Consider the following 24,807-nt stretch of genomic DNA (forward strand, 5'->3'; position numbering starts at 1 on the left):
ACACAGATATGCAGCTTATCTTGAGCTCTGTCTGTTAAATGAATTAAACAATGTTGTTGTTTAAATGATTTCAACATTTTATATGCTCAAGTTCACCACATGGAGTTTAATTATTTGGCAGATACATGTGTAAACTTAAACATGGGAAATGTTAATCTACAGTGTCTTCAGGCCATGAGTTTGAGCCCACTGTCGAGCAAGGTGAACTGTTGATGTTGTCAGTGGTGAATATCATTGTCTATGCATCCTGCAATATGTTGATAATGTCAGCCTTCCCTGTGTGGAGACACCTAATGTGTAGTGTGATTCAGTGTAATCAGCCCACAGGAGTGACATTGTGCCTTAGAGAAGTTTGGCAATGCGTTGAGATCTGCAGGTAAATTTTAGCAGTTGGAGGAAGGCATATTGACCTATGCAGTCAAAATATTTCTTGGTTTTGCCAGTATGATATTTCTGCAATAATGATAGCAGTGGGGTATGACTTGACTGTTCATAACCTTCGGTAATCTTAAAATATTACATGTACATATGGATTTGAAGACAAGTCGTCAACTGGTACCCATGAGGCACTTACAATTACATAATAATGTTTGGCCCACAAAGAATTTGGTCGACCTGGTAAAACACGCTAGGCTGCTAGGCTGACTTTGTGCACAGAAAGGGAAGCCAAACAGAACGTCATCATGACCCATAACTGAAAGGATGGACTTATCTGTGATCACCTTGGGGCACGGGTGGCCAGTCGTCTAAGGCGCCACGATTCGCTGTGCAGAGTTGCGTCCCAGGGCACTCCAGAAACCTATGATTGTGGGTTCAAATCCCGGTTCGCCCCGATTATGTTTCTAGGTTTGTCAGCACCATACCCATGCTCGTGGGTTTCACCGAAGTGGTAAACGTCTGAGACCTGCATCACTTCAGGCTTTCCTCCCACATTAAGCTGACACGTCGTGATATAACTGGAATACTGTTAAAGCGGCGTTACACCAAACTCACTCACTGTGATCAGCTGCCATAATTAATTTGCAAAGTAGCTCCTCTCCTTGTTGATGTTTACTTAGAAGGCTCCAAGATCTGTAGGTACATGCAGAATACACAGATATTACAAACTGCACACTCATGTGGGGATTCCCTGTTAGAACTCGTCTAACCTATTCCATAAGAGGTGAGAAAATGGAATAGGTGGTCAGGCTCGGTGACTTGATTGATGACATGTCACAGTATATTGACAGTATGGATCATTGTTCACAAGATCTATCAACGAATTGTATGGTTTGAAAATGATTATTTACACACCGCTGTCATATAGCAGGAATATTGCTGATTGTGTGGTTAAACGATAATCAAACTGCACATTTATTTGTCAGTTACCTTAAATACCAGGGCAAATATTTCAAAGTTAGGGCAGGGTCGGAGTAAAGTATGGTATAGTAATGTTCAATTATATTTTCAAACTAATGTGATCAACTTTGTAGAGTTTTGATATGTGATATGTATTGTTTTAAGTATATTTTATGGAGTTCGGCTAGTTTTTTTCAATTTCTCTACAAAACTACAAAAGAGAGTTAATCCCATACAGCTCAACAGTGTGCTGACTAGAAAAAAAAACATATTGTCTCTGAAAAATTGTTTTACTGAAAAAACAAACAGTTGTTAGCTTATCTTAATAAAATCTATTAAAAAGGAGTCCAGAGACTTTGTTCGTTTTCAGAATCTGCAGTAATCTAGACTTGCAAACTGTTGTAGACTTTCAAGGATTTACAGAATATATTTGTTTCAGGTCTGTATGACAGACAATGTGATGACATACTGTCACATTTTTAAACAGAAACTTAGGCATGTGGCATTTGACAATAAGATACAAATAGAAATTAAGTGATGCTTGTGACATCATATAGATAGAGGGACAGGTTTTGTTAAGTGTCTGAATTCAGATCAGTAAGGCCAATTCAGGTCCAAATACTTGCTTCACCAGCCAAGATGGGCTGAGTAGGGGCCTGTCTACTTCGTGTCTTTGACAAGGCTATGCTGTGATTCCTTTTGTATTGCTCTCTACACTGTTTTTCTCTTCTCACCAAACGAGGGTTTTTAACACTTCCGCTCAGTACTAGATCACACGCAGTCTGTACGTGACTTTCTTTGAGAGAGCTGAGAGTACTGCGTGTATTCATAATGTTATGTAAATATTCTTTATACTTCGTTGATTTTTTTGTACATACGGGAACTATTGCTGTGATGTACATTGTTTTATTATCACTGTAGGACATCATATACTATCATCTCGTTTATCAAGGTTATGTGGATCTGTGTTCCTGAGTCACCGAGAAACTGTTCAGGTCGATTTTAGATCATCTTCCCGAGGCAAGCGTGTCCACTAGCCAATATCAAGACCACTTTTCTTGGCAAGACCCTGGCGCCACCTCGCGTATATAATGAGTTGTGCCCCTTGTAATGAAAGCGCGATATCCAATCAGATCGCTGTTCTTATCTCGTGTATAGTTTCAGAAAGATGGCGTCTTCCATAGGCAACAACCAAGTCGATGAGATGACGAAAACATTCGCAGTTTTATCCCTGACACAAAAACGTATGCTATCGTTGGAGGCAAAAGACATATCCGTTTCAACAGCGGTAAATCACTTTCATACGAAGGTGTACCAGTCATGGATGTTGATTTTGTGAAACGTTCTCTGATTGGACTATCGATATGAACGATAGTCCAATCATATTTAACACAGGAATGTGGGCTTGATGGGCCAAAGGCGGAAACAAGACTTTGATAATAAGGCTAGTGGACGCTTTTGCCTCGGGAAGATGACTTTAAATGGGTTGGTGTACTACCACTGAAGGATATATGCCTTAGATACGTGTTTCACTTTAGGTGGCAGTATCTTTATGACTGAATGCTATGGTTACTACAGTGTTCAAATACCTACTCTTGATAAACGAGGATGCTGTACTCTATGCATTAAAGATAATAGTTATTTATTATAGCAATGCTTGTTTGTTGTGTTTTGGACTATGTTGAACCGTTCATAAGCTTTGAATCTGAACAAGTCTTACATTCGTGGCTACGAATAATCAAGAATTGACTTTTACATATGCGTGAGTTCATTGGAGTATGAACCTTCATAGAGCGAGAGACCGCCTCCGTGGCCTAGTGGTAGAGCGTCCGCCCGGAGAGCGCAAGGTCCGGGGTTCGATCCCCGGCCGCGTCATCCCAAAAGACGCTAAGAGATGGTACTTGTTGTTACCCTGTATGGCGCTCGGCATTAAGGGGTTAGAGCAAGGACTGGTCGGGTCGGAGTCAGTATACTGTGTCTGAGTGGGGTATTCGTGTTAAACTGCGGCATGGTATCTCAGTGTGCTAGCACTATAAATCGGCATCAGTCCGGACTAGTACAAGCAGCCACACAAACACACACACACACGTGCGTGCACGTCGCAATATAAGTGCAATAATCTTGGACGCGACGTTAAACCCAATTTCACCTCACCTCATAGAGTGCGAGTCAAACTGTATGGACGTCTGAGCTTACGCGGGCAAAAGACCATAATCACACACAAGACACATTTCAACATCAGAAAAAGTCAGTAATAACGAGTCACTTCCCGTTATTGTTCATACAGGCTAATTGTGAAGGCTTAATGAGAATCAGCATATGTGAGATAAACGTAACATGCAAATTAAATTATGTGAAGAAAAGTTGCAATGTTTGTAAATGCATGCTTATGATTTATTCCATAACACCAATGTTATGTCATTTATTGTTTGACACCAGGATAACGAGAACCAGCGGCTGTCAAGACAGCACAAGGGCCTCTCTGAATTTATTGAGAATATGTAGTTATTAAGGCTTTGTGATCATCAGTCTGATTTGATCGGAAGTTGATGTGAGGGTCTGTGTCACCGGTCTCCTGACAGCCAATCTACAGGGGGTAAGCCGAGGCGATCTGTGACCCCGACTTGTGAGCGACATCCCACGTCTGTATCCTGATGGAGTGGCCGTCCATGTTGAAGGAGCAGACAGCATTAGGGCGCACCAAGGCACAGATTGAGTATATCGCCATGTCGAACTCGGGACTCGTCGCCACAAAGAAGCTCCCCTTAGCTTTTCTCTGCCCGTTCCAGGTGAACTGCGCTCCTACAATTTCAGGCTGAAAGACAAATTACTTTCTTTATTGAACAACATGTTCAAAATAAATGTCACAAGGAAGGTGAGCGAGAATGGTTTTACGCCGCATTTTACAGTATTCCACCACTAACACGGTGTGGGACATCTGAAAAGGGTGCACAAAATCTACCCATATGTGGATTAGAACCAGGCTGCTCGACGTGACGAGTGAACACGTTTACCACTGGGCTACCCCACCGCTCGTTCCATGAAGGTGATCAGCGTGGTAGATATCGATAACAGCAAGGGACACGTATGCCTGGCAGTTATCTGCTGTTACCGTATCCACTCTTTCGTTCATCATTCAACATAAGTTTTTCTGTATGTCTGAAATTGGGCTACGGACTATCCCGCTCGAACAGTCTCCCTATGTGCACTGTAGAAGTTACAGCGCATTTCAAGATCTCAGATCTCAGATTAAAGTAGCTACAACTTTTAAGAATATTTCTAGTATCTAAATATTCCCGATCGAAAAGAAATTTGGAGTTTAATCAACACATATCCAAGGTAGTCTACGTACATTTTCCCTGGACACGTATCCCAGGTTGTCTACGTACATTAGACCTTGATACGTATCCCAGGTTGTCTACGTACATTAGACCGTGATACGTATCCCAGGTTGTCTACGTACATTAGACCTTGATACGTATCCCAGGTTGTCTACGTACATTAGACCGTGATACGTATCCCAGGTTGTCTACGTACATTAGACCGTGATACGTATCCCAGGTTGTCTACGTACAATAGCCCTAGAGACGTTACCCAGGTTGTCTACGTACATTAGACCGTGACACACATCCCAGGTTGTCTACGTACATTAGACCGTGACACGTATCCAAGGTTGTCGACGTACATTAGCCCGTGATACGTATCCCAGGTTGTCTACGTACAATAGCCCTAGAGACGTTACCCAGGTTGTCTACGTACATTAGACCGTGACACACATCCCAGGTTGTCTACGTACATTAGACCTTGATACGTATCCAAGGTAGTCTACGTACATTTGCCCTGGACACGTATCCCAGGTTGTCTACGTACATTAGACTTTGATACGTATCCCAGGTTGTCTACGTACATTAGACCGTGATACGTATCCCAGGTTGTCTACGTACAATAGCCCTAGAGACGTTACCCAGGTTGTCTACGTACATTAGACCGTGACACACATCCCAGGTTGTCTACGTACATTAGACCGTGACACGTATCCAAGGTTGTCGACGTACATTAGCCCGTGACACACATCCCAGGTTGTCTACGTACATTAGACCGTGACACGTATCCAAGGTTGTCGACGTACATTAGCCCGTGACACACATCCCAGGTTGTCTACGTACATTAGACCGTGACACGTATCCAAGGTTGTCGACGTACATTAGCCCGTGACACACATCCCAGGTTGTCTACGTACATTAGACCGTGACACGTATCCAAGGTTGTCGACGTACATTAGCCCGTGACACACATCCCAGGTTGTCTACGTACATTAGACCGTGATACGTATCCCAGGTTGTCTACGTACATTAGACCGTGATACGTATCCCAGGTTGTCTACGTACATTAGACCGTGATACGTATCCCAGGTTGTCTACGTACAATAGCCCTAGAGACGTTACCCAGGTTGTCTACGTACATTAGACCGTGACACACATCCCAGGTTGTCTACGTACATTAGACCGTGACACGTATCCAAGGTTGTCGACGTACATTAGCCCGTGACACACATCCCAGGTTGTCTACGTTTCTAGTATCTAAATATTCCCGATCGAAAAGAAATTTGGAGTTTAATCAACACATATCCAAGGTAGTCTACGTACATTTGCCCTGGACACGTATCCCAGGTTGTCTACGTACATTAGACCTTGATACGTATCCAAGGTAGTCTACGTACATTTGCCCTGGACACGTATCCCAGGTTGTCTACGTACATTAGACTTTGATACGTATCCCAGGTTGTCGACGTACATTAGACCGTGATACGTATCCCAGGTTGTCTACGTACATTAGACCGTGACACACATCCCAGGTTGTCTACGTACATTAGACCGTGACACGTATCCCAGGTTGTCGACGAACATTAGACCGTGACACACATCCCAGGTTGTCTACGTACATTAGACCGTGACACGTATCCAAGGTTGTCGACGTACATTAGCCCGTGACACACATCCCAGGTTGTCTACGTTTCTAGTATCTAAATATTCCCGATCGAAAAGAAATTTGGAGTTTAATCAACACATATCCAAGGTAGTCTACGTACATTTGCCCTGGACACGTATCCCAGGTTGTCTACGTACATTAGACTTTGATACGTATCCCAGGTTGTCTACGTACATTAGACCGTGATACGTATCCCAGGTTGTCTACGTACATTAGACCGTGACACACATCCCAGGTTGTCTACGTACATTAGACCGTGACACGTATCCCAGGTTGTCGACGAACATTAGACCGTGACACACATCCCAGGTTGTCTACGTACATTAGACCGTGACACGTATCCAAGGTTGTCGACGTACATTAGCCCGTGACACACATCCCAGGTTGTCTACGTACATTAGACCGTGACACGTATCCCAGGTTGTCGACGTACATTAGACCGTGACACACATCCCAGGTTGTCTACGTACATTAGACCGTGACACGTATCCAAGGTTGTCGACGTACATTAGCCCGTGACACACATCCCAGGTTGTCTACGTACATTAGACCGTGACACGTATCCAAGGTTGTCGACGTACATTAGCCCGTGACACACATCCCAGGTTGTCTACGTTTCTAGTATCTAAATATTCCCGATCGAAAAGAAATTTGGAGTTTAATCAACACATATCCAAGGTAGTCTACGTACATTTGCCCTGGACACACATCCCAGGTTGTCTACGTACATTAGACCGTGACACGTATCCCAGGTTGTCGACGTACATTAGACCGTGACACACATCCCAGGTTGTCTACGTACATTAGACCGTGACACGTATCCCAGGTTGTCGACGTACATTAGCCCGTGACACACATCCCAGGTTGTCTACGTACATTAGACCGTGACACGTATCCCAGGTTGTCGACGTACATTAGCCCGTGACACACATCCCAGGTTGTCTACGTACATTAGACCGTGACACGTATCCCAGGTTGTCGACGTACATTAGACCGTGACACACATCCCAGGTTGTCTACGTACATTAGACCGTGACACGTATCCAAGGTTGTCGACGTACATTAGCCCGTGACACACATCCCAGGTTGTCTACGTACATTAGACCGTGACACGTATCCAAGGTAGTCTACGTACATTTGCCCTGGACACACATCCCAGGTTGTCTACGTACATTAGACCGTGACACGTATCCCAGGTTGTCGACGTACATTAGACCGTGACACACATCCCAGGTTGTCTACGTACATTAGACCGTGACACGTATCCAAGGTTGTCGACGTACATTAGCCCGTGACACACATCCCAGGTTGTCTACGTTTCTAGTATCTAAATATTCCCGATCGAAAAGAAATTTGGAGTTTAATCAACACATATCCAAGGTAGTCTACGTACATTTGCCCTGGACACGTATCCCAGGTTGTCTACGTACATTAGACCGTGACACGTATCCCAGGTTGTCTACGTACATTAGACTTTGATACGTATCCCAGGTTGTCTACGTACATTAGACCGTGATACGTATCCCAGGTTGTCTACGTACATTAGACCGTGACACACATCCCAGGTTGTCTACGTACATTAGACCGTGACACGTATCCCAGGTTGTCGACGAACATTAGACCGTGACACACATCCCAGGTTGTCTACGTACATTAGACCGTGACACGTATCCCAGGTTGTCGACGTACATTAGCCCGTGACACACATCCCAGGTTGTCTACGTACATTAGACCGTGACACGTATCCCAGGTTGTCGACGTACATTAGACCGTGACACACATCCCAGGTTGTCTACGTACATTAGACCGTGACACGTATCCAAGGTTGTCGACGTACATTAGCCCGTGACACACATCCCAGGTTGTCGACGTACATTAGCCCGTGACACGTATCCCAGGTTGTCTACGTACATTAGACTTTGATACGTATCCCAGGTTGTCTACGTACATTAGACCGTGATACGTATCCCAGGTTGTCTACGTACATTAGACCGTGACACACATCCCAGGTTGTCTACGTACATTAGACCGTGACACGTATCCCAGGTTGTCGACGAACATTAGACCGTGACACACATCCCAGGTTGTCTACGTACATTAGACCGTGACACGTATCCCAGGTTGTCGACGTACATTAGCCCGTGACACACATCCCAGGTTGTCTACGTACATTAGACCGTGACACGTATCCCAGGTTGTCGACGTACATTAGACCGTGACACACATCCCAGGTTGTCTACGTACATTAGACCGTGACACGTATCCAAGGTTGTCGACGTACATTAGCCCGTGACACACATCCCAGGTTGTCGACGTACATTAGCCCGTGACACACATCCCAGGTTGTCTACGTTTCTAGTATCTAAATATTCCCGATCGAAAAGAAATTTGGAGTTTAATCAACACATATCCAAGGTAGTCTACGTACATTTGCCCTGGACACGTATCCCAGGTTGTCTACGTACATTAGACCGTGACACGTATCCCAGGTTGTCTACGTACATTAGACTTTGATACGTATCCCAGGTTGTCTACGTACATTAGACCGTGATACGTATCCCAGGTTGTCTACGTACATTAGACCGTGACACACATCCCAGGTTGTCTACGTACATTAGACCGTGACACGTATCCCAGGTTGTCGACGAACATTAGACCGTGACACACATCCCAGGTTGTCTACGTACATTAGACCGTGACACGTATCCAAGGTTGTCGACGTACATTAGCCCGTGACACACATCCCAGGTTGTCTACGTACATTAGCCCGTGACACGTATCCCAGGTTGTCGACGTACATTAGACCGTGACACACATCCCAGGTTGTCTACGTACATTAGCCCGTGATACGTATCCCAGGTTGTCTACGTACATTAGACCGTGACACGTATCCAAGGTTGTCGACGTACATTAGCCCGTGACACACATCCCAGGTTGTCTACGTTTCTAGTATCTAAATATTCCCGATCGAAAAGAAATTTGGAGTTTAATCAACACATATCCAAGGTAGTCTACGTACATTTGCCCTGGACACGTATCCCAGGTTGTCTACGTACATTAGACCGTGACACGTATCCCAGGTTGTCTACGTACATTAGACTTTGATACGTATCCCAGGTTGTCTACGTACATTAGACCGTGATACGTATCCCAGGTTGTCTACGTACATTAGACCGTGACACACATCCCAGGTTGTCTACGTACATTAGACCGTGACACGTATCCCAGGTTGTCGACGAACATTAGACCGTGACACACATCCCAGGTTGTCTACGTACATTAGACCGTGACACGTATCCAAGGTTGTCGACGTACATTAGCCCGTGACACACATCCCAGGTTGTCTACGTACATTAGACCGTGACACGTATCCCAGGTTGTCGACGTACATTAGACCGTGACACACATCCCAGGTTGTCTACGTACATTAGACCGTGACACGTATCCAAGGTTGTCGACGTACATTAGCCCGTGACACACATCCCAGGTTGTCGACGTACATTAGCCCGTGACACGTATCCAAGGTTGTCGACGTACATTAGCCCGTGACACACATCCCAGGTTGTCTACGTTTCTAGTATCTAAATATTCCCGATCGAAAAGAAATTTGGAGTTTAATCAACACATATCCAAGGTAGTCTACGTACATTTGCCCTGGACACGTATCCCAGGTTGTCTACGTACATTAGACCGTGACACGTATCCCAGGTTGTCTACGTACATTAGACTTTGATACGTATCCCAGGTTGTCTACGTACATTAGACCGTGATACGTATCCCAGGTTGTCTACGTACATTAGACCGTGACACACATCCCAGGTTGTCTACGTACATTAGACCGTGACACGTATCCCAGGTTGTCGACGAACATTAGACCGTGACACACATCCCAGGTTGTCTACGTACATTAGACCGTGACACGTATCCAAGGTTGTCGACGTACATTAGCCCGTGACACACATCCCAGGTTGTCTACGTACATTAGACCGTGACACGTATCCCAGGTTGTCGACGTACATTAGACCGTGACACACATCCCAGGTTGTCTACGTACATTAGACCGTGACACGTATCCAAGGTTGTCGACGTACATTAGCCCGTGACACACATCCCAGGTTGTCTACGTTTCTAGTATCTAAATATTCCCGATCGAAAAGAAATTTGGAGTTTAATCAACACATATCCAAGGTAGTCTACGTACATTTGCCCTGGACACGTATCCCAGGTTGTCTACGTACATTAGACCGTGACACGTATCCCAGGTTGTCTACGTACATTAGACTTTGATACGTATCCCAGGTTGTCTACGTACATTAGACCGTGATACGTATCCCAGGTTGTCTACGTACATTAGACCGTGACACACATCCCAGGTTGTCTACGTACATTAGACCGTGACACGTATCCCAGGTTGTCGACGAACATTAGACCGTGACACACATCCCAGGTTGTCTACGTACATTAGACCTTGATACGTATCCCAGGTTGTCTATGTACATTAGACCGTGACACGTATCCCAGGTTGTCGACGTACCTTAGCCCGTGACACGTATCCCAGGTTGTCTACGTACATTAGACCGTGACACACATCCCAGGTTGTCTACGTACATTAGACCTTGATACGTATCCAAGGTTGTCGACGTACATTAGCCCGTGACACGTATCCCAGGTTGTCTACGTACATTAGACTTTGATACGTATCCCAGGTTGTCTACGTACATTAGACCGTGATACGTATCCCAGGTTGTCTACGTACATTAGACCGTGACACACATCCCAGGTTGTCTACGTACATTAGACCGTGACACGTATCCCAGGTTGTCGACGAACATTAGACCGTGACACACATCCCAGGTTGTCTACGTACATTAGACCTTGATACGTATCCCAGGTTGTCTATGTACATTAGACCGTGACACGTATCCCAGGTTGTCGACGTACCTTAGCCCGTGACACGTATCCCAGGTTGTCTACGTACATTAGACCGTGACACACATCCCAGGTTGTCTACGTACATTAGACCTTGATACGTATCCAAGGTTGTCGACGTACATTAGCCCGTGACACGTATCCCAGGTTGTCTACGTACATTAGACTTTGATACGTATCCCAGGTTGTCTACGTACATTAGACCGTGATACGTATCCCAGGTTGTCTACGTACATTAGACCGTGACACACATCCCAGGTTGTCTACGTACATTAGACCGTGACACGTATCCCAGGTTGTCGACGAACATTAGACCGTGACACACATCCCAGGTTGTCTACGTACATTAGACCTTGATACGTATCCCAGGTTGTCTATGTACATTAGACCGTGACACGTATCCCAGGTTGTCGACGTACCTTAGCCCGTGACACGTATCCCAGGTTGTCTACGTACATTAGACCGTGACACACATCCCAGGTTGTCTACGTACATTAGACCGTGACACACATCCCAGGTTGTCTACGTACATTAGACCATGACACGTATCCCAGGTTGTCTACGTACATTAGACCGTGACACACATCCCAGGTTGTCTACGTACCTTAGACCGTGATACTTATCCCAGGTTGTCTACGTACATTAGACCGCGATACGTATCCCTTGTAGTATACGTACATTAGACCGTGATACGTATCCCAGGTTGTCTACGTACATTAGACCGTGACACACATCCCAGGTTGTCTACGTACATTAGACCATGACACGTATCCCAGGTTGTCTACGTACATTAGACCGTGACACACATCCCAGGTTGTCTACGTACATTAGACCGTGACACGTATCCCAGGTTGTCGACGTACATTAGACCGTGACACACATCCCAGGTTGTCTACGTACATTAGACCGTGACACGTATCCCAGGTTGTCTACGTACATTAGACCGTGACACGTATCCCAGGTTGTCTACGTACATTAGGCCGTGATACGTATCCTAGGTTGTCTACGTACATTAGACTGTGACACGTATTCCAGTTTGTCTACGTACATTAGACCGTGACACGTATCCCAGGTTGTCTACGTACCTTAGACCGTGATACGTATCCCAGGTTGTCTACGTACATTAGACCGCGATACGTATCCCTTGTAGTATACGTACATTAGACCGTGATACGTATCCCAGGTTGTCTACATACATTAGACCGTGACACATATCCCAGGTTGTCTACGTACATTAGACCGTGACACGTATCCCATATTGTCTACGTACATTAGACCGCGATACGTATCCCTTGTAGTATACGTACATTAGATCGTGACACGTATCACTGGCAGTCTACGCACATTAGCCCGTGAAAGGTATCCATTGAAATCTACGTACAATAGCCCGTGACACGTATCACTGGCAGTCTACGTACATTAGCCCGTGACACGTATCACTGGCAGTCTACGCACATTAGCCCGTGAAAGGTATCCATTGAAATCTACGTACAATAGCCCGTGACACGTATCACTGGCAGTCTACGTACATTAGCCCGTGACACGTATCACTGGCAGTCTACGCACATTAGCCCGTGAAAGGTATCCATTGAAATCTACGTACAATAGCCCGTGACACGTATCACTGGCAGTCTACGTACAATAGCCCGTGACACGTATCACTGGCAGTCTACGTACAATAGCCCGTGACACGTATCACTGGCAGTCTATGTACAATAGCCCGTGACACGTATCACTGGCAGTCTACGTACATTAGCCCTTGACACGTATCACTGGCAGTCTACGTACATTAGCCCTTGACACGTATCCCTGGTAGTCGATGTTGTTCGCCTTCTCCTCCTGGCAGTCTACGTACATTAGCCCGTGACACGTATCACTGGCAGTCTACGTACATTAGCCCGTGACACGTATCACTGGCAGTCTACGTACATTAGCCCTTGACACGTATCACTGGCAGTCTACGTACATTAGCCCGTGACACGTATCACTGGCAGTCTACGTACATTAGCCCGTGACACGTATCACTGGCAGTCTACGTACATTAGCCCTTGACACGTATCCCTGGTAGTCGATGTTGTTCGCCTTCTCCTCCTGGCAGTCTACGTACATTAGCCCGTGACACGTATCACTGGCAGTCTACGTACATTAGCCCGTGACACGTATCACTGGCAGTCTACGTACATTAGCCCGTGACACGTATCACTGGCAGTCTACGTACATTAGCCCGTGACACGTATCACTGGCAGTCTACGTACATTAGCCCTTGACACGTATCACTGGCAGTCTACGTACATTAGCCCTTGACACGTATCACTGGCAGTCTACGTACATTAGCCCGTGACACGTATCACTGGCAGTCTACGTACATTAGCCCTTGACACGTATCACTGGCAGTCTACGTACATTAGCCCGTGACACGTATCACTGGCAGTCTACGTACATTAGCCCGTGACACGTATCACTGGCAGTCTACGTACATTAGCCCGTGACACGTATCACTGGCAGTCTACGTACATTAGCCCTTGACACGTATCCCTGGTAGTCGATGTTGTTCGCCTTCTCCTCCTGGCAGTCTACGTACATTAGCCCGTGACACGTATCACTGGCAGTCTACGTACATTAGCCCGTGACACGTATCACTGGCAGTCTACGTACATTAGCCCGTGACACGTATCACTGGCAGTCTACGTACATTAGCCCGTGACACGTATCACTGGCAGTCTACGTACAATAGCCCGTGACACGTATCACTGGCAGTCTACGTACATTAGCCCGTGACACGTATCACTGGCAGTCTACGTACATTAGCCCGTGACACGTATCACTGGCAGTCTACGTACATTAGCCCTTGACACGTATCACTGGCAGTCTACGCACATTAGCCCGTGAAAGGTATCCATTGAAATCTACGTACAATAGCCCGTGACACGTATCACTGGCAGTCTACGTACATTAGCCCTTGACACGTATCCCTGGTAGTCGATGTTGTTCGCCTTCTCCTCCTGGCAGTCTACGTACATTAGCCCGTGACACGTATCACTGGCAGTCTACGTACATTAGCCCGTGACACGTAACACTGGCAGTCTACGTACATTAGCCCGTGACACGTATCACTGGCAGTCTACGTACATTAGCCCTTGACACGTATCACTGGCAGTCTACGTACATTAGCCCTTGACACGTATCCCTGGTAGTCGATGTTGTTCGCCTTCTCCTCCTGGCAGTCTACGTACATTAGCCCGTGACACGTATCACTGGCAGTCTACGTACATTAGCCCGTGACACGTATCACTGGCAGTCTACGTACATTAGCCCGTGACACGTATCACTGGCAGTCTACGTACATTAGCCCGTGACACGTATCACTGGCAGTCTACGTACATTAGCCCTTGACACGTATCCCTGGTAGTCGATGTTGTTCGCCTTCTCCTCCTGGCAGTCTACGTACATTAGCCCGTGACACGTATCACTGGCAGTCTACGTACATTAGCCCTTGACACGTATCACTGGCAGTCTACGTACATTAGCCCGTGACACGTATCACTGGCAGTCTACGTACATTAGCCCGTGACACGTATCACTGGCAGTCTACGTACATTAGCCCGTGACACGTATCACTGGCAGTCTACGTACATTAGCCCGTGACACGTATCACTGGCAGTCTACGTACATTAGCCCTTGACACGTATCCCTGGTAGTCGATGTTGTTCGCCTTCTCCTCCTGGCAGTCTACGTACATTAGCCCGTGACACGTATCACTGGCAGTCTACGTACATTAGCCCGTGACACGTATCACTGGCAGTCTACGTACATTAGCCCGTGACACGTATCACTGGCAGTCTACGTACATTAGCCCGTGACACGTATCACTGGCAGTCTACGTACATTAGCCCGTGACACGTATCACTGGCAGTCTACGTACATTAGCCCTTGACACGTATCCCTGGTAGTCGATGTTGTTCGCCTTCTCCTCCTGGCAGTCTACGTACATTAGCCCGTGACACGTATCACTGGCAGTCTACGTACATTAGCCCGTGACACGTATCACTGGCAGTCTACGTACATTAGCCCGTGACACGTATCACTGGCAGTCTACGTACATTAGCCCGTGACACGTATCACTGGCAGTCTACGTACATTAGCCCGTGACACGTATCACTGGCAGTCTACGCACATTAGCCCGTGAAAGGTATCCATTGAAATCTACGTACAATAGCCCGTGACACGTATCACTGGCAGTCTACGTACATTAGCCCTTGACACGTATCCCTGGTAGTCGATGTTGTTCGCCTTCTCCTCCTGGTAGTATTGAACCCAGCTGTGGAACCCGCTCACCCCATTCTTGTACTCCCCAACCATCACGTGTTCAAACCCGGAACTGTCAGTCGGCCCCGAGCTGGAGCGCTGATATAGGTTAAACCATAGCTCATTCAGGACGTCCCGGAAGTCCGCCTCTCCAGTTGTCTTACCTGTTGAAAGTGTTTACGACCGTTAGTAAATCCAGAGGTACAACATGACAGTTCAACATGGTAAGCCGATGTTATTTTCAATTCAATATTTCAACAACAAAAAATCCATAAGAACGCGAAATCAATGGCCTCATTCCTCAAAGGAATCTTAGCACTAAGACAATGGTTATTCTCATACTGTAACCTAGACCTACGATAGTTAAAGCGCTAAGATGGCTTTCAGGAACATAGACCAGTCTCATCCTTGGTTGCAATTCGCGTCTGGTGTGAACATTCTGGGTACCCATCTTGCGGACAGCTTGCTCGCTGCTCATTTGGAGTGTGTTGAGATCAACTGTACTGACCCAATAGTGTCAGCGATATACTGCATTAATACGTCGGTCAGCCATGACCGTGGGGTGGACATCCTCTTCTTGAGTTTCAGACGTGTCATCTTTAGGATGACCAAACCTTGAGTAGTCTTCTGTCCAACTTTTGTCTCACTTCAATTCAGAAGCCCATTTCTTAACAGTTGAATATGAGGTTTCAAAAAGTGTGGTAAGAACATTGTCTCTCTCGGAAAACATACATGGGACATCAAGTATACAGACTGATAACTGCATCTGTATTTGAAGAGTCAACTAGACAATTTAACACGTGAGGGAAACTGCGAAGAAACAAGCTGGGATTAAGTACCTGAACATAAAAGGCTTGTCACCAAAGGAAATACACGAAGTCATAAACTATAAAACGTCAACGCTAATGTCAGTCTCGATTATCTCGCGAAACAGATTCTATCAGGCGTAAAAGTAATAGTGATGAAAATTGTATGAATGGAACACTGAAAATCAGTGACGACCCCAGGCGTTCGCGGAAAGGGAATGCGTGTCCTGCTCTTCCGGCAGCATCCGCCACTCACACACTTCCGGATAACTACACATGATCACATTACATAAAGCAATACTAGCATCTATAAGCCAATGGACTGTTGGATTTACCAATCTTACGATTGCTGTGATATAGCTAACGCCAGCATAAAATGACGTCCTTGAAACTAACCCCGGAGTACTCTTTGACTTGCACTGGTTGATTGCATGTCTTTGTACAAGACGGCGTGGGACGTTGCTCAAGTATCTTCTATCGGTATAACTGGAATATCGCTGAATGTGGCGTTAAAATCAACTCTTACGTTAAGTTATATTGCCATATGTGTAGAAAATAAAGTAACCTTCATTAAGCAAATAGTTGTAGGCCTTTTGCATCACTGAAGTGGCGAGGACAGCGTCAAGGAAGCTGTTTATCTCCGCCCACTGCGCGCTGGTCAGCGACTCTGATTGGCCGATGTTTGGGTTGTAGTTGTCCAATAGGGGGAGTAGGAGGGCAAATGTAGGACGGGAGGTAAAGATGGCCTCATTCACATACGAGAAGAACCTGAGTGGAAAGGGACAACAAGCAAATAGTTTAGTTTATTGAGAGTAAGAATATAAACTGTCGGGCAAAAGAAGGTATGCCCTTTATATATTGGATTTGACCATAACAATATTAAAACATTAGTAGTCTGAAAATTTAAGGTAAAAAACACAACTATGAAACCCGTATCAAATACATGACTGTCGAATAACCAAAACAAGACTTACGAAGAATCAGAGAAACCAGGCTTTAGGACGAGTGCATGCTGTTGGTGACCTGGGCCCCGTTCCACAAACCGATCTTAGCGCAAAGATGATCGTAACTCCAATACTTTAACACAGGCGTACGACAATCATAGCACCAAGATCGCTTTTTGGAACGGGACCCTGGTGTCGTCACTGTAATCTGTGGGTGGTTCTCGCGTGAACATTAAGAGCACTGGCATCCATTCGTGCAGTCTGGCCAGCACGCGGTCGTCCTGAAGCCTGGTTTCTCTGAATCTTTGTAAGACTTGGCATGGCGCTAGTATCGATACAACAATGTTGGATCCACGTATTAGGGTGCCGTTTGTAAGAAAAGGCACACGGAAACGCAAGTGAATTTATTTAGATTTTCATGGAATTCATTCGGGACTTTGTACCATGGTCGTTTGTCCAGCTGCGTTTGAGCGACCCATCATATCCATACTTTTGTCACTTTTTGAACGTTAATATCAAATTTGAATACAGCTGTAACCGACGGAGACACTCATCCACCCGCCCATTGAGCTGTAACTGACGGAGATACCTATCCGCCCGCCCATTCAGCTGTAACTGACGGAGACATTGATCCACCCGTTCAGCTGTGACTGACAGAGATACTGATCTACCCGCCCATTCAGCTGTAACTGACGGAGACATTGATCTACCCGTTCAGCTGTGACTGACGGAGACACTGATCCATCCAACCAATACAGCTGTGACTGACGGAGACACTGATCCATCCATCAATACAGCTGTGACAGAGGAGACAATTCAGCTGTTAGGAAGACACTGATCCGCCCAACCCATTCAGCTGTAATTGACGGAGACACTGATCAGTGGGTCTTGAACACTTACGGTTCGGCTGCACTGTCGCCGGTGTTGCCGGAGCTGACCTGTCCCTGGTAGTTGACGTTGTAGTCTGTGACGGAGACGCGGTTCACGTCGAGATTCCATAGCTGATCCGCAACACTGGACAGGGTCTCACCCCCTGCATCACCTGCAATGGACGCGAATAAGGAGTTCTGTTTTGATTTACGTGTCAATGTATCTAGTAGAAGGGCATGTTTCAAAATAAATATATAAACGAAGCATCGCCTTTAACATATTATTAAATGTTAAATGCCTACCCTGGAAATGTTCGTAACTAGATAATACTATTCGTATGTCAAATGGGATGAATTTAAAAATAGATAAGTATCCCTTTAATTCGTCGGAGTATCAGATATTTGAAACTTTTTTACCAAATTGTAAAAGCATTTAAAATTTAAAACTGTTGTTGTTAGGGCTACATAATCAGTGTGTAAGTAGATACATCCGAGTGTAGATACGTACCCCCTGCAGACAGACTGTCGTAGTCAGGGCTACACCCACAGTATGTAGGTAGGTATATCCGGGGATAAATACGTACCTCCTGCACAGAGACTGTCGTAGTCAGGGCAGCAGTCGCCGTAGCTGACACACGCCGAGTTACACTGGCAGGGTTTAGAGTTGTCCACCCCGGCGTTACATCGACCGGAACATGTCGCTTGAAGGGTAGAAGGCAATGACTGAGTGACTACGCTTTTACGCCGCTTTTAGCAATACTCCAGCAATATCACGGTGGGGACACCAAAAATGGGCTTCACACATAGTACCTATGTTGGAAATTAAACCCGGGCCTTCGATGTGCCGAGCGAAAGCTATAACAACAAGGCTACCCCACCACCAAAGAAAACAATGTGGAGTATTTAATGGGGTATGGTCTTTAAAATGTTCGTAGCTGAATTGTTATCAAGGACCGGTACAATGGTCGTGTGTTTGATGTGAACCGAACGATAGTTATGAACTCATGAGCAATGTATACATACCAGCAACACACACCGACTGGTAATCGTCACAACAGTCGCCAAAGGTGATGCATTGACTGTTGCACTGACACGGGAGGGTAGGGTCCAGCGCCTGGCCACACCTTCCCTCGCAGCTCTCTATAACATACACACATGAGGCACCGTGGTTGCTGTCCAATCGACACTGTGGTTATATATGCTTTTCATCATAGGTTATAAAACTGGCGCCACATGTATGTTTAACCTATGGCGCCAGTTATATAAAACCAGAAGGTTATATACTTGACACTTTAAGGAAGAGAATTTATGGATGTCAACTTCTCTATTTATGACTAACTCAACCTTTCGGAGTATATACTTACTCCTTCACCTGATGAAGGAGTAGTAGGTGAGTGAGTATTGTTTTCGCCGCTTTTAGCAATATTCCAGCAATATCACGGCGGGGGACATTAAAAATGGGCTCAACAAATTATACCCATAAAAATAAAACCCGGACCGTCACTGTCATCCGCACTCAGAACCGTCTATGAAACAGTACACACGTGATTCACTGTCACCCACACTCACGTCCGTCGAGGAAACAGTACACACGTGATTCACTGTCACCCACACTCATGTCTGTCTATGAAACAGTACACACGTGATTCACTGTCACCCACACTCACGTCCGTCGAGGAAACAGTACACACGTGATTCACTGTCACCCACACTCATGTCTGTCTATGAAACAGTACACACGTGATTCACTGTCATCCACACTCACGTCCGTCAAGGAAACAGTACAAACGTGATTCACTGTCATCCACACTCACGTCCGTCTAGGAAACAGTACACACGTGATTCACTGTCATCCACACTCATATGTCCGTCTAGGAAACATTTCACACGTGATTCACTGTCATCCACACTCATATGTCCGTCTAGGAAACAGTACACACGTGATTCATTGTCACCCACACTCATATGTCCGTCGAGGAAACAGTACACACGTGATTCACTGTCATCCACACTCACGTCCGTCTAGGAAACAGTACACACGTGATTTACTGTCATCCTCACTCATGTCCGTCAATGAAACAGTACACGCGTGATTCACTGTCATCCACACTCATGTCCGTCCATGAAACAGTACACACGTGATTCACTGTCATCCACACTCACGTCCGTCTAAGAAACAGTACACACGTGATTCACTGTCATGCAAACTTACGTCCGTCAAGGAAACAGTACACACGTGATTCACTGTCATCCACACTCACGTCCGTCTAGGAAACAGTACACACGTAAATCACTGTAACCCACACTCATGTCCGTCTCGGAAACAGTTCACACGTGATTCACTGTCACCCACACTCACGTCCGTCTAGAAAACAATACACACCTGATTCACTGTCACCCACACTCACGTCCGTCTAAGAAACAGTACACACGTGATTCACTGTCACCCACACTCACGTCCGTCTAGGAAACAGTACACACGTAATACACTGTCACCCACACTCATGTCCGTCTATGAAACAGTACACACGTGATTCACTGTCACCCACACTCATGTCTGTCTGTGAAACAGTACACACGTGATTCAGTGTCATCCACACTCACACCAATATATGAAACAGTACACACGTGATTCACTGTCATGCAAACTCACGTCCGTCTATGAAACAGTACACACGTGATTCACTGTCACCCACACTCACGTCCGTCTAGGAAACAGTACACACGTAATACACTGTCATCCACACTCACGTCCGTCTATGAAACAGTACACACGTGATTCAGTGTCATCCACACTCACACCCGTATATGAAACAGTACATACATGATTCACTGTCACCCTCACTCACGTCCGTATATGAAACAGTACACACATGATTCACTGTCATCCCCACTCACGTCCGTCTAAGAAACAGTACACACGTGATTCACTGTCACCCACACTCACGTCCGTCTATGAAACAGTACACGCTTGATTCACTGTCATGCACACTCACGTCAGTCTAGGAAACAGTACACACGTGATTCACTGTCACCCACACTCATGTCCGTCTAGCAAACCGTACACACGTGATTCACTGTCATCCACACTCACGTCCGTCTAAGAAACAGTACACACGTGATTCACTGTCATGCACACTTACGTCCGTCTAGGAAACAGTACATACGTCATTCACTGTCATCCACACTCACGTCCGTCTAGGAAACAGTACACACGTGATTCACTGTCATGCACACTTATGTCCGTCTAAGAAACAGTACACACGTGATTCACTGTCATCCACACTCACGTCCGTCTAAGAAACAGTACACACGTGATTCACTGTCATCCACACTCACGTCCGTCTAGGAAACAGTACACACGTAAATCACTGTAACCCACACTCACGTCCGTCTAGGAAACAGTTCACACGTAAATCATTGTAACCCACACTCAAGTCCGTCTAGGAAACAGTTCACACGTGATTCACTGTCATCCACACTCACGTCCGTCTAGGAAACAGTACACACGTGATTCACTGTCATCAACACTCATGTCCGTCTAGGAAACAGTACACACGTGATTCACTGTCATCCACACTCACGTCCGTCTAGGAAACAGTACACACGTGATTTACTGTCATCCTCACTCATGTCCGTCTAGGAAACAGTACACGCGTGATTCACTGTCATCCACACTCATGTCCGTCCATGAAACAGTACACACGTGATTCACTGTCATCCACACTCACGTCCGTCTAAGAAACAGTACACACGTGATTCAGTGTCATGCAAACTTACGTCCGTCAAGGAAACAGTACACACGTGATTCACTGTCATGCACACTCACGTCCGTCTAGGAAACAGTACACACGTAAATCACTGTAACCCACACTCATGTCCGTCTCGGAAACAGTTCACACGTGATTCACTGTCACCCACACTCACGTCCGTCTAGAAAACAATACACACCTGATTCACTGTCACCCACACTCACGTCCGTCTAAGAAACAGTACACACGTGATTCACTGTCATCCACACTCACACCCGTCTATGAAACAGTACACACGTGATTCACTGTCACCCACACTCACGTCCGTCTAGAAAACAATACACACCTGATTCACTGTCACCCACACTCACGTCCGTCTAAGAAACAGTACACACGTGATTCACTGTCATCCACACTCACACCCGTCTATGAAACAGTACACACGTGATTCACTGTCACCCACACTCACGTCCGTCTATGAAACAGTACACACGTGATTCACTATCACCCACACTCACGTCCGTCTATGAAACAGTACACGCTTGATTCACTGTCATCCACACTCACACCCGTCTATGAAACAGTACACGCTTGATTCACTGTCATGCAAACTCACGTCCGTCTATGAAAGATTACACACGTGATTCACTGTCATCCACACTCACACCCGTCTATGAAACAGTTCACGCGTGATTCACTGTCATCCACACTCACACCCGTCTATGAAACATTACACACGTGATTCACTGTCACCCACACTCATGTCCGTCTATGAAACAGTACACGCTTGATTCACTGTCATGCACACTCACGTCAGTCTAGGAAACAGTTCACGGGTGATTCACTGCCATCCACACTCACACCCGTCTATGAAACAGTTCACGCGTGATTCACTGTCATCCACACTCACACCCGTATATGAAACATTACACACGTTATTCACTGTCATGCACACTCACACCCGTCTATGAAACAGTTCACGCGTGATTCACTGTCATCCACACTCACACCCGTCTATGAAACATTACACACGTGATCCATTGTCATGCACACTCACGTCCGTCTTGGAAACAATACACACGTGATTCACTGTCACCCATACACAGAACCGTCTAGGAAACAGAACACACGTGATTCACTGTCACCCACACACAGAACCGTCTAGGAAACAGTACACACGTGATTCACTGTCACCCACACACAGAACCGTCTATGAAACAGTACAGACTTGATTCACTGTCACCCACACTCACACCCGTCTATGAAACAGTACACATGTGATTCACTGTCACCCACACTCATGTCCGTCTATGAAACAGTACACACTTGATTCACTGTCACCCAGACACAGAACCGTCTATGAAACGGTACACACGTAATTCACTGTCATGCACACTCATGTCCGTCTAGGAAACAGTTCACGCGTGATTTACTGTCATCCACACTCACGTCCGTCTAGGAAACAGTACACACGTGATTCACTGTCATCCACACTCATGTCCGTCTATGAAACAGTACACACGTGATTCACTGTCACCCACACTCATGTCCGTCTATGAAACTGTACACGCGTGATTCACTGTCACCCACACACAGAACCGTCTATGAAACATTACACGCGTGATTCACTGTCACCCACACTCATGTCCGTCTATGAAACAGTACACACGTGATTCACTGTCACCCACATTCATGTCCGTCTATGAAACAGTTCACACGTGATTCACTGTCATCCACACTCATGTCCGTCTAGGAAACAGTACACACGTGATTCACTGTCATCCACACTCATGTCCGTCTATGAAACAGTACACACGTGATTCTGTGCTATCCACACTCGTGGGTTTCACCAAAGTGTTGAAACCTATTAGATCTGACACATCATGATATAGATAGAATACCGTGAAGATCCGGGGTAGCATAGGTCTTCAACAACCCATGCTTGCCGTAAAAAGTGACTATGCTTGTCGTAAGAGGTGACTAACGGGATCGGGTGGTCAGACTCGCAGACATGGCTGATGCATGTCATCCTTCCCAATTGGATGGATCGATGCTCATAATGTCAATCACTGGATTGTCTGGTCAAGACTCGATTATTTAAAGACCGCCGTCATAAAGCTGGAATATTACTGAGTGCGGCGTTAAACACCAAACAACAAGAAACAAAGCAGCGCGTCTTTGTGTGGCTTTTTATACAGTAACTTCGTTCCTCAAAACGCCGCTTAAACACGTACAGTGGTGTCAGTAGCCAGTGATGCAGAACATAGGTTGCGTTTTCGCATGCTGGGAAGCTGTTGGACGAAGGCCCCGTTTTGGAATATGACGTTGTAACCAGACGCAGCCTCTGTATAGCAATGGTGGTCTACTGATAGAACTTTAAACAGTTGCACTTATTGTACAGTAGTTAGCTATGTGTAAACTTACCTTGAGCCGAGGTCACTGTGAACAGAACACAGAAGATGACAATCAGAGTTACCATTTTGACACGTGGAAGGAACCTACGTTCTCATCAAGGGATGCGGCAAAACGAACTTTTAAAGGAACGATATTTATACATCGACTGGGTATTAAATACCCATGTTTAAATTAGGCTGAAAGATTGACTAGCCCTAAACCTGAATAAGTTATGGTTGGAACTATCTGTGATATTTTGTTTTTGACATATTTATTGAACACACATTTATTGGTTTTGCCAGTCAGCGTTTGTGGTAATTTATTGTGTATTGTATTGTGAAGCATATGTGGACTGTTCTGAATTATTGGGTTCATTGTTCTCAAAATGGGTGAGTCTGTTAGAGGACAAATACCATAGGCGAAGTGACATAGATTACACGGGTGTTATTCAGTGTAATGAGCCGACTCGATGCAATAACAT

The 24,807-nt window shown here is 45.8% G+C and overlaps 1 protein-coding gene across 1 annotated transcript; it reads right to left on the reverse strand.

Moving 5' to 3' along the window:
- Positions 1–3,718: 3,718 nt before the first annotated feature.
- Positions 3,719–24,500, reverse strand: LOC124146770 (uridylate-specific endoribonuclease-like). Its single transcript, XM_048382447.1, has 7 exons — positions 24,357–24,500; positions 19,204–19,320; positions 18,765–18,881; positions 18,212–18,353; positions 16,933–17,135; positions 15,505–15,725; positions 3,719–4,153 (listed from the first exon to the last, which is right to left on the reverse strand). Exons 1-7 carry the CDS (start codon positions 24,409–24,411, stop codon positions 3,926–3,928), a joined length of 1,083 nt encoding a protein of 360 aa, XP_048238404.1. The 5' UTR covers positions 24,412–24,500; the 3' UTR covers positions 3,719–3,925.
- Positions 24,501–24,807: the final 307 nt, after the last annotated feature.

The sequence above is a fragment of the Haliotis rufescens genome, unplaced genomic scaffold, assembly GCF_023055435.1.
Source record: "Haliotis rufescens isolate VD_foot unplaced genomic scaffold, xgHalRufe1.0.p SCAF_1, whole genome shotgun sequence".
Taxonomy (NCBI): Eukaryota; Metazoa; Mollusca; class Gastropoda; order Lepetellida; family Haliotidae; genus Haliotis; species Haliotis rufescens.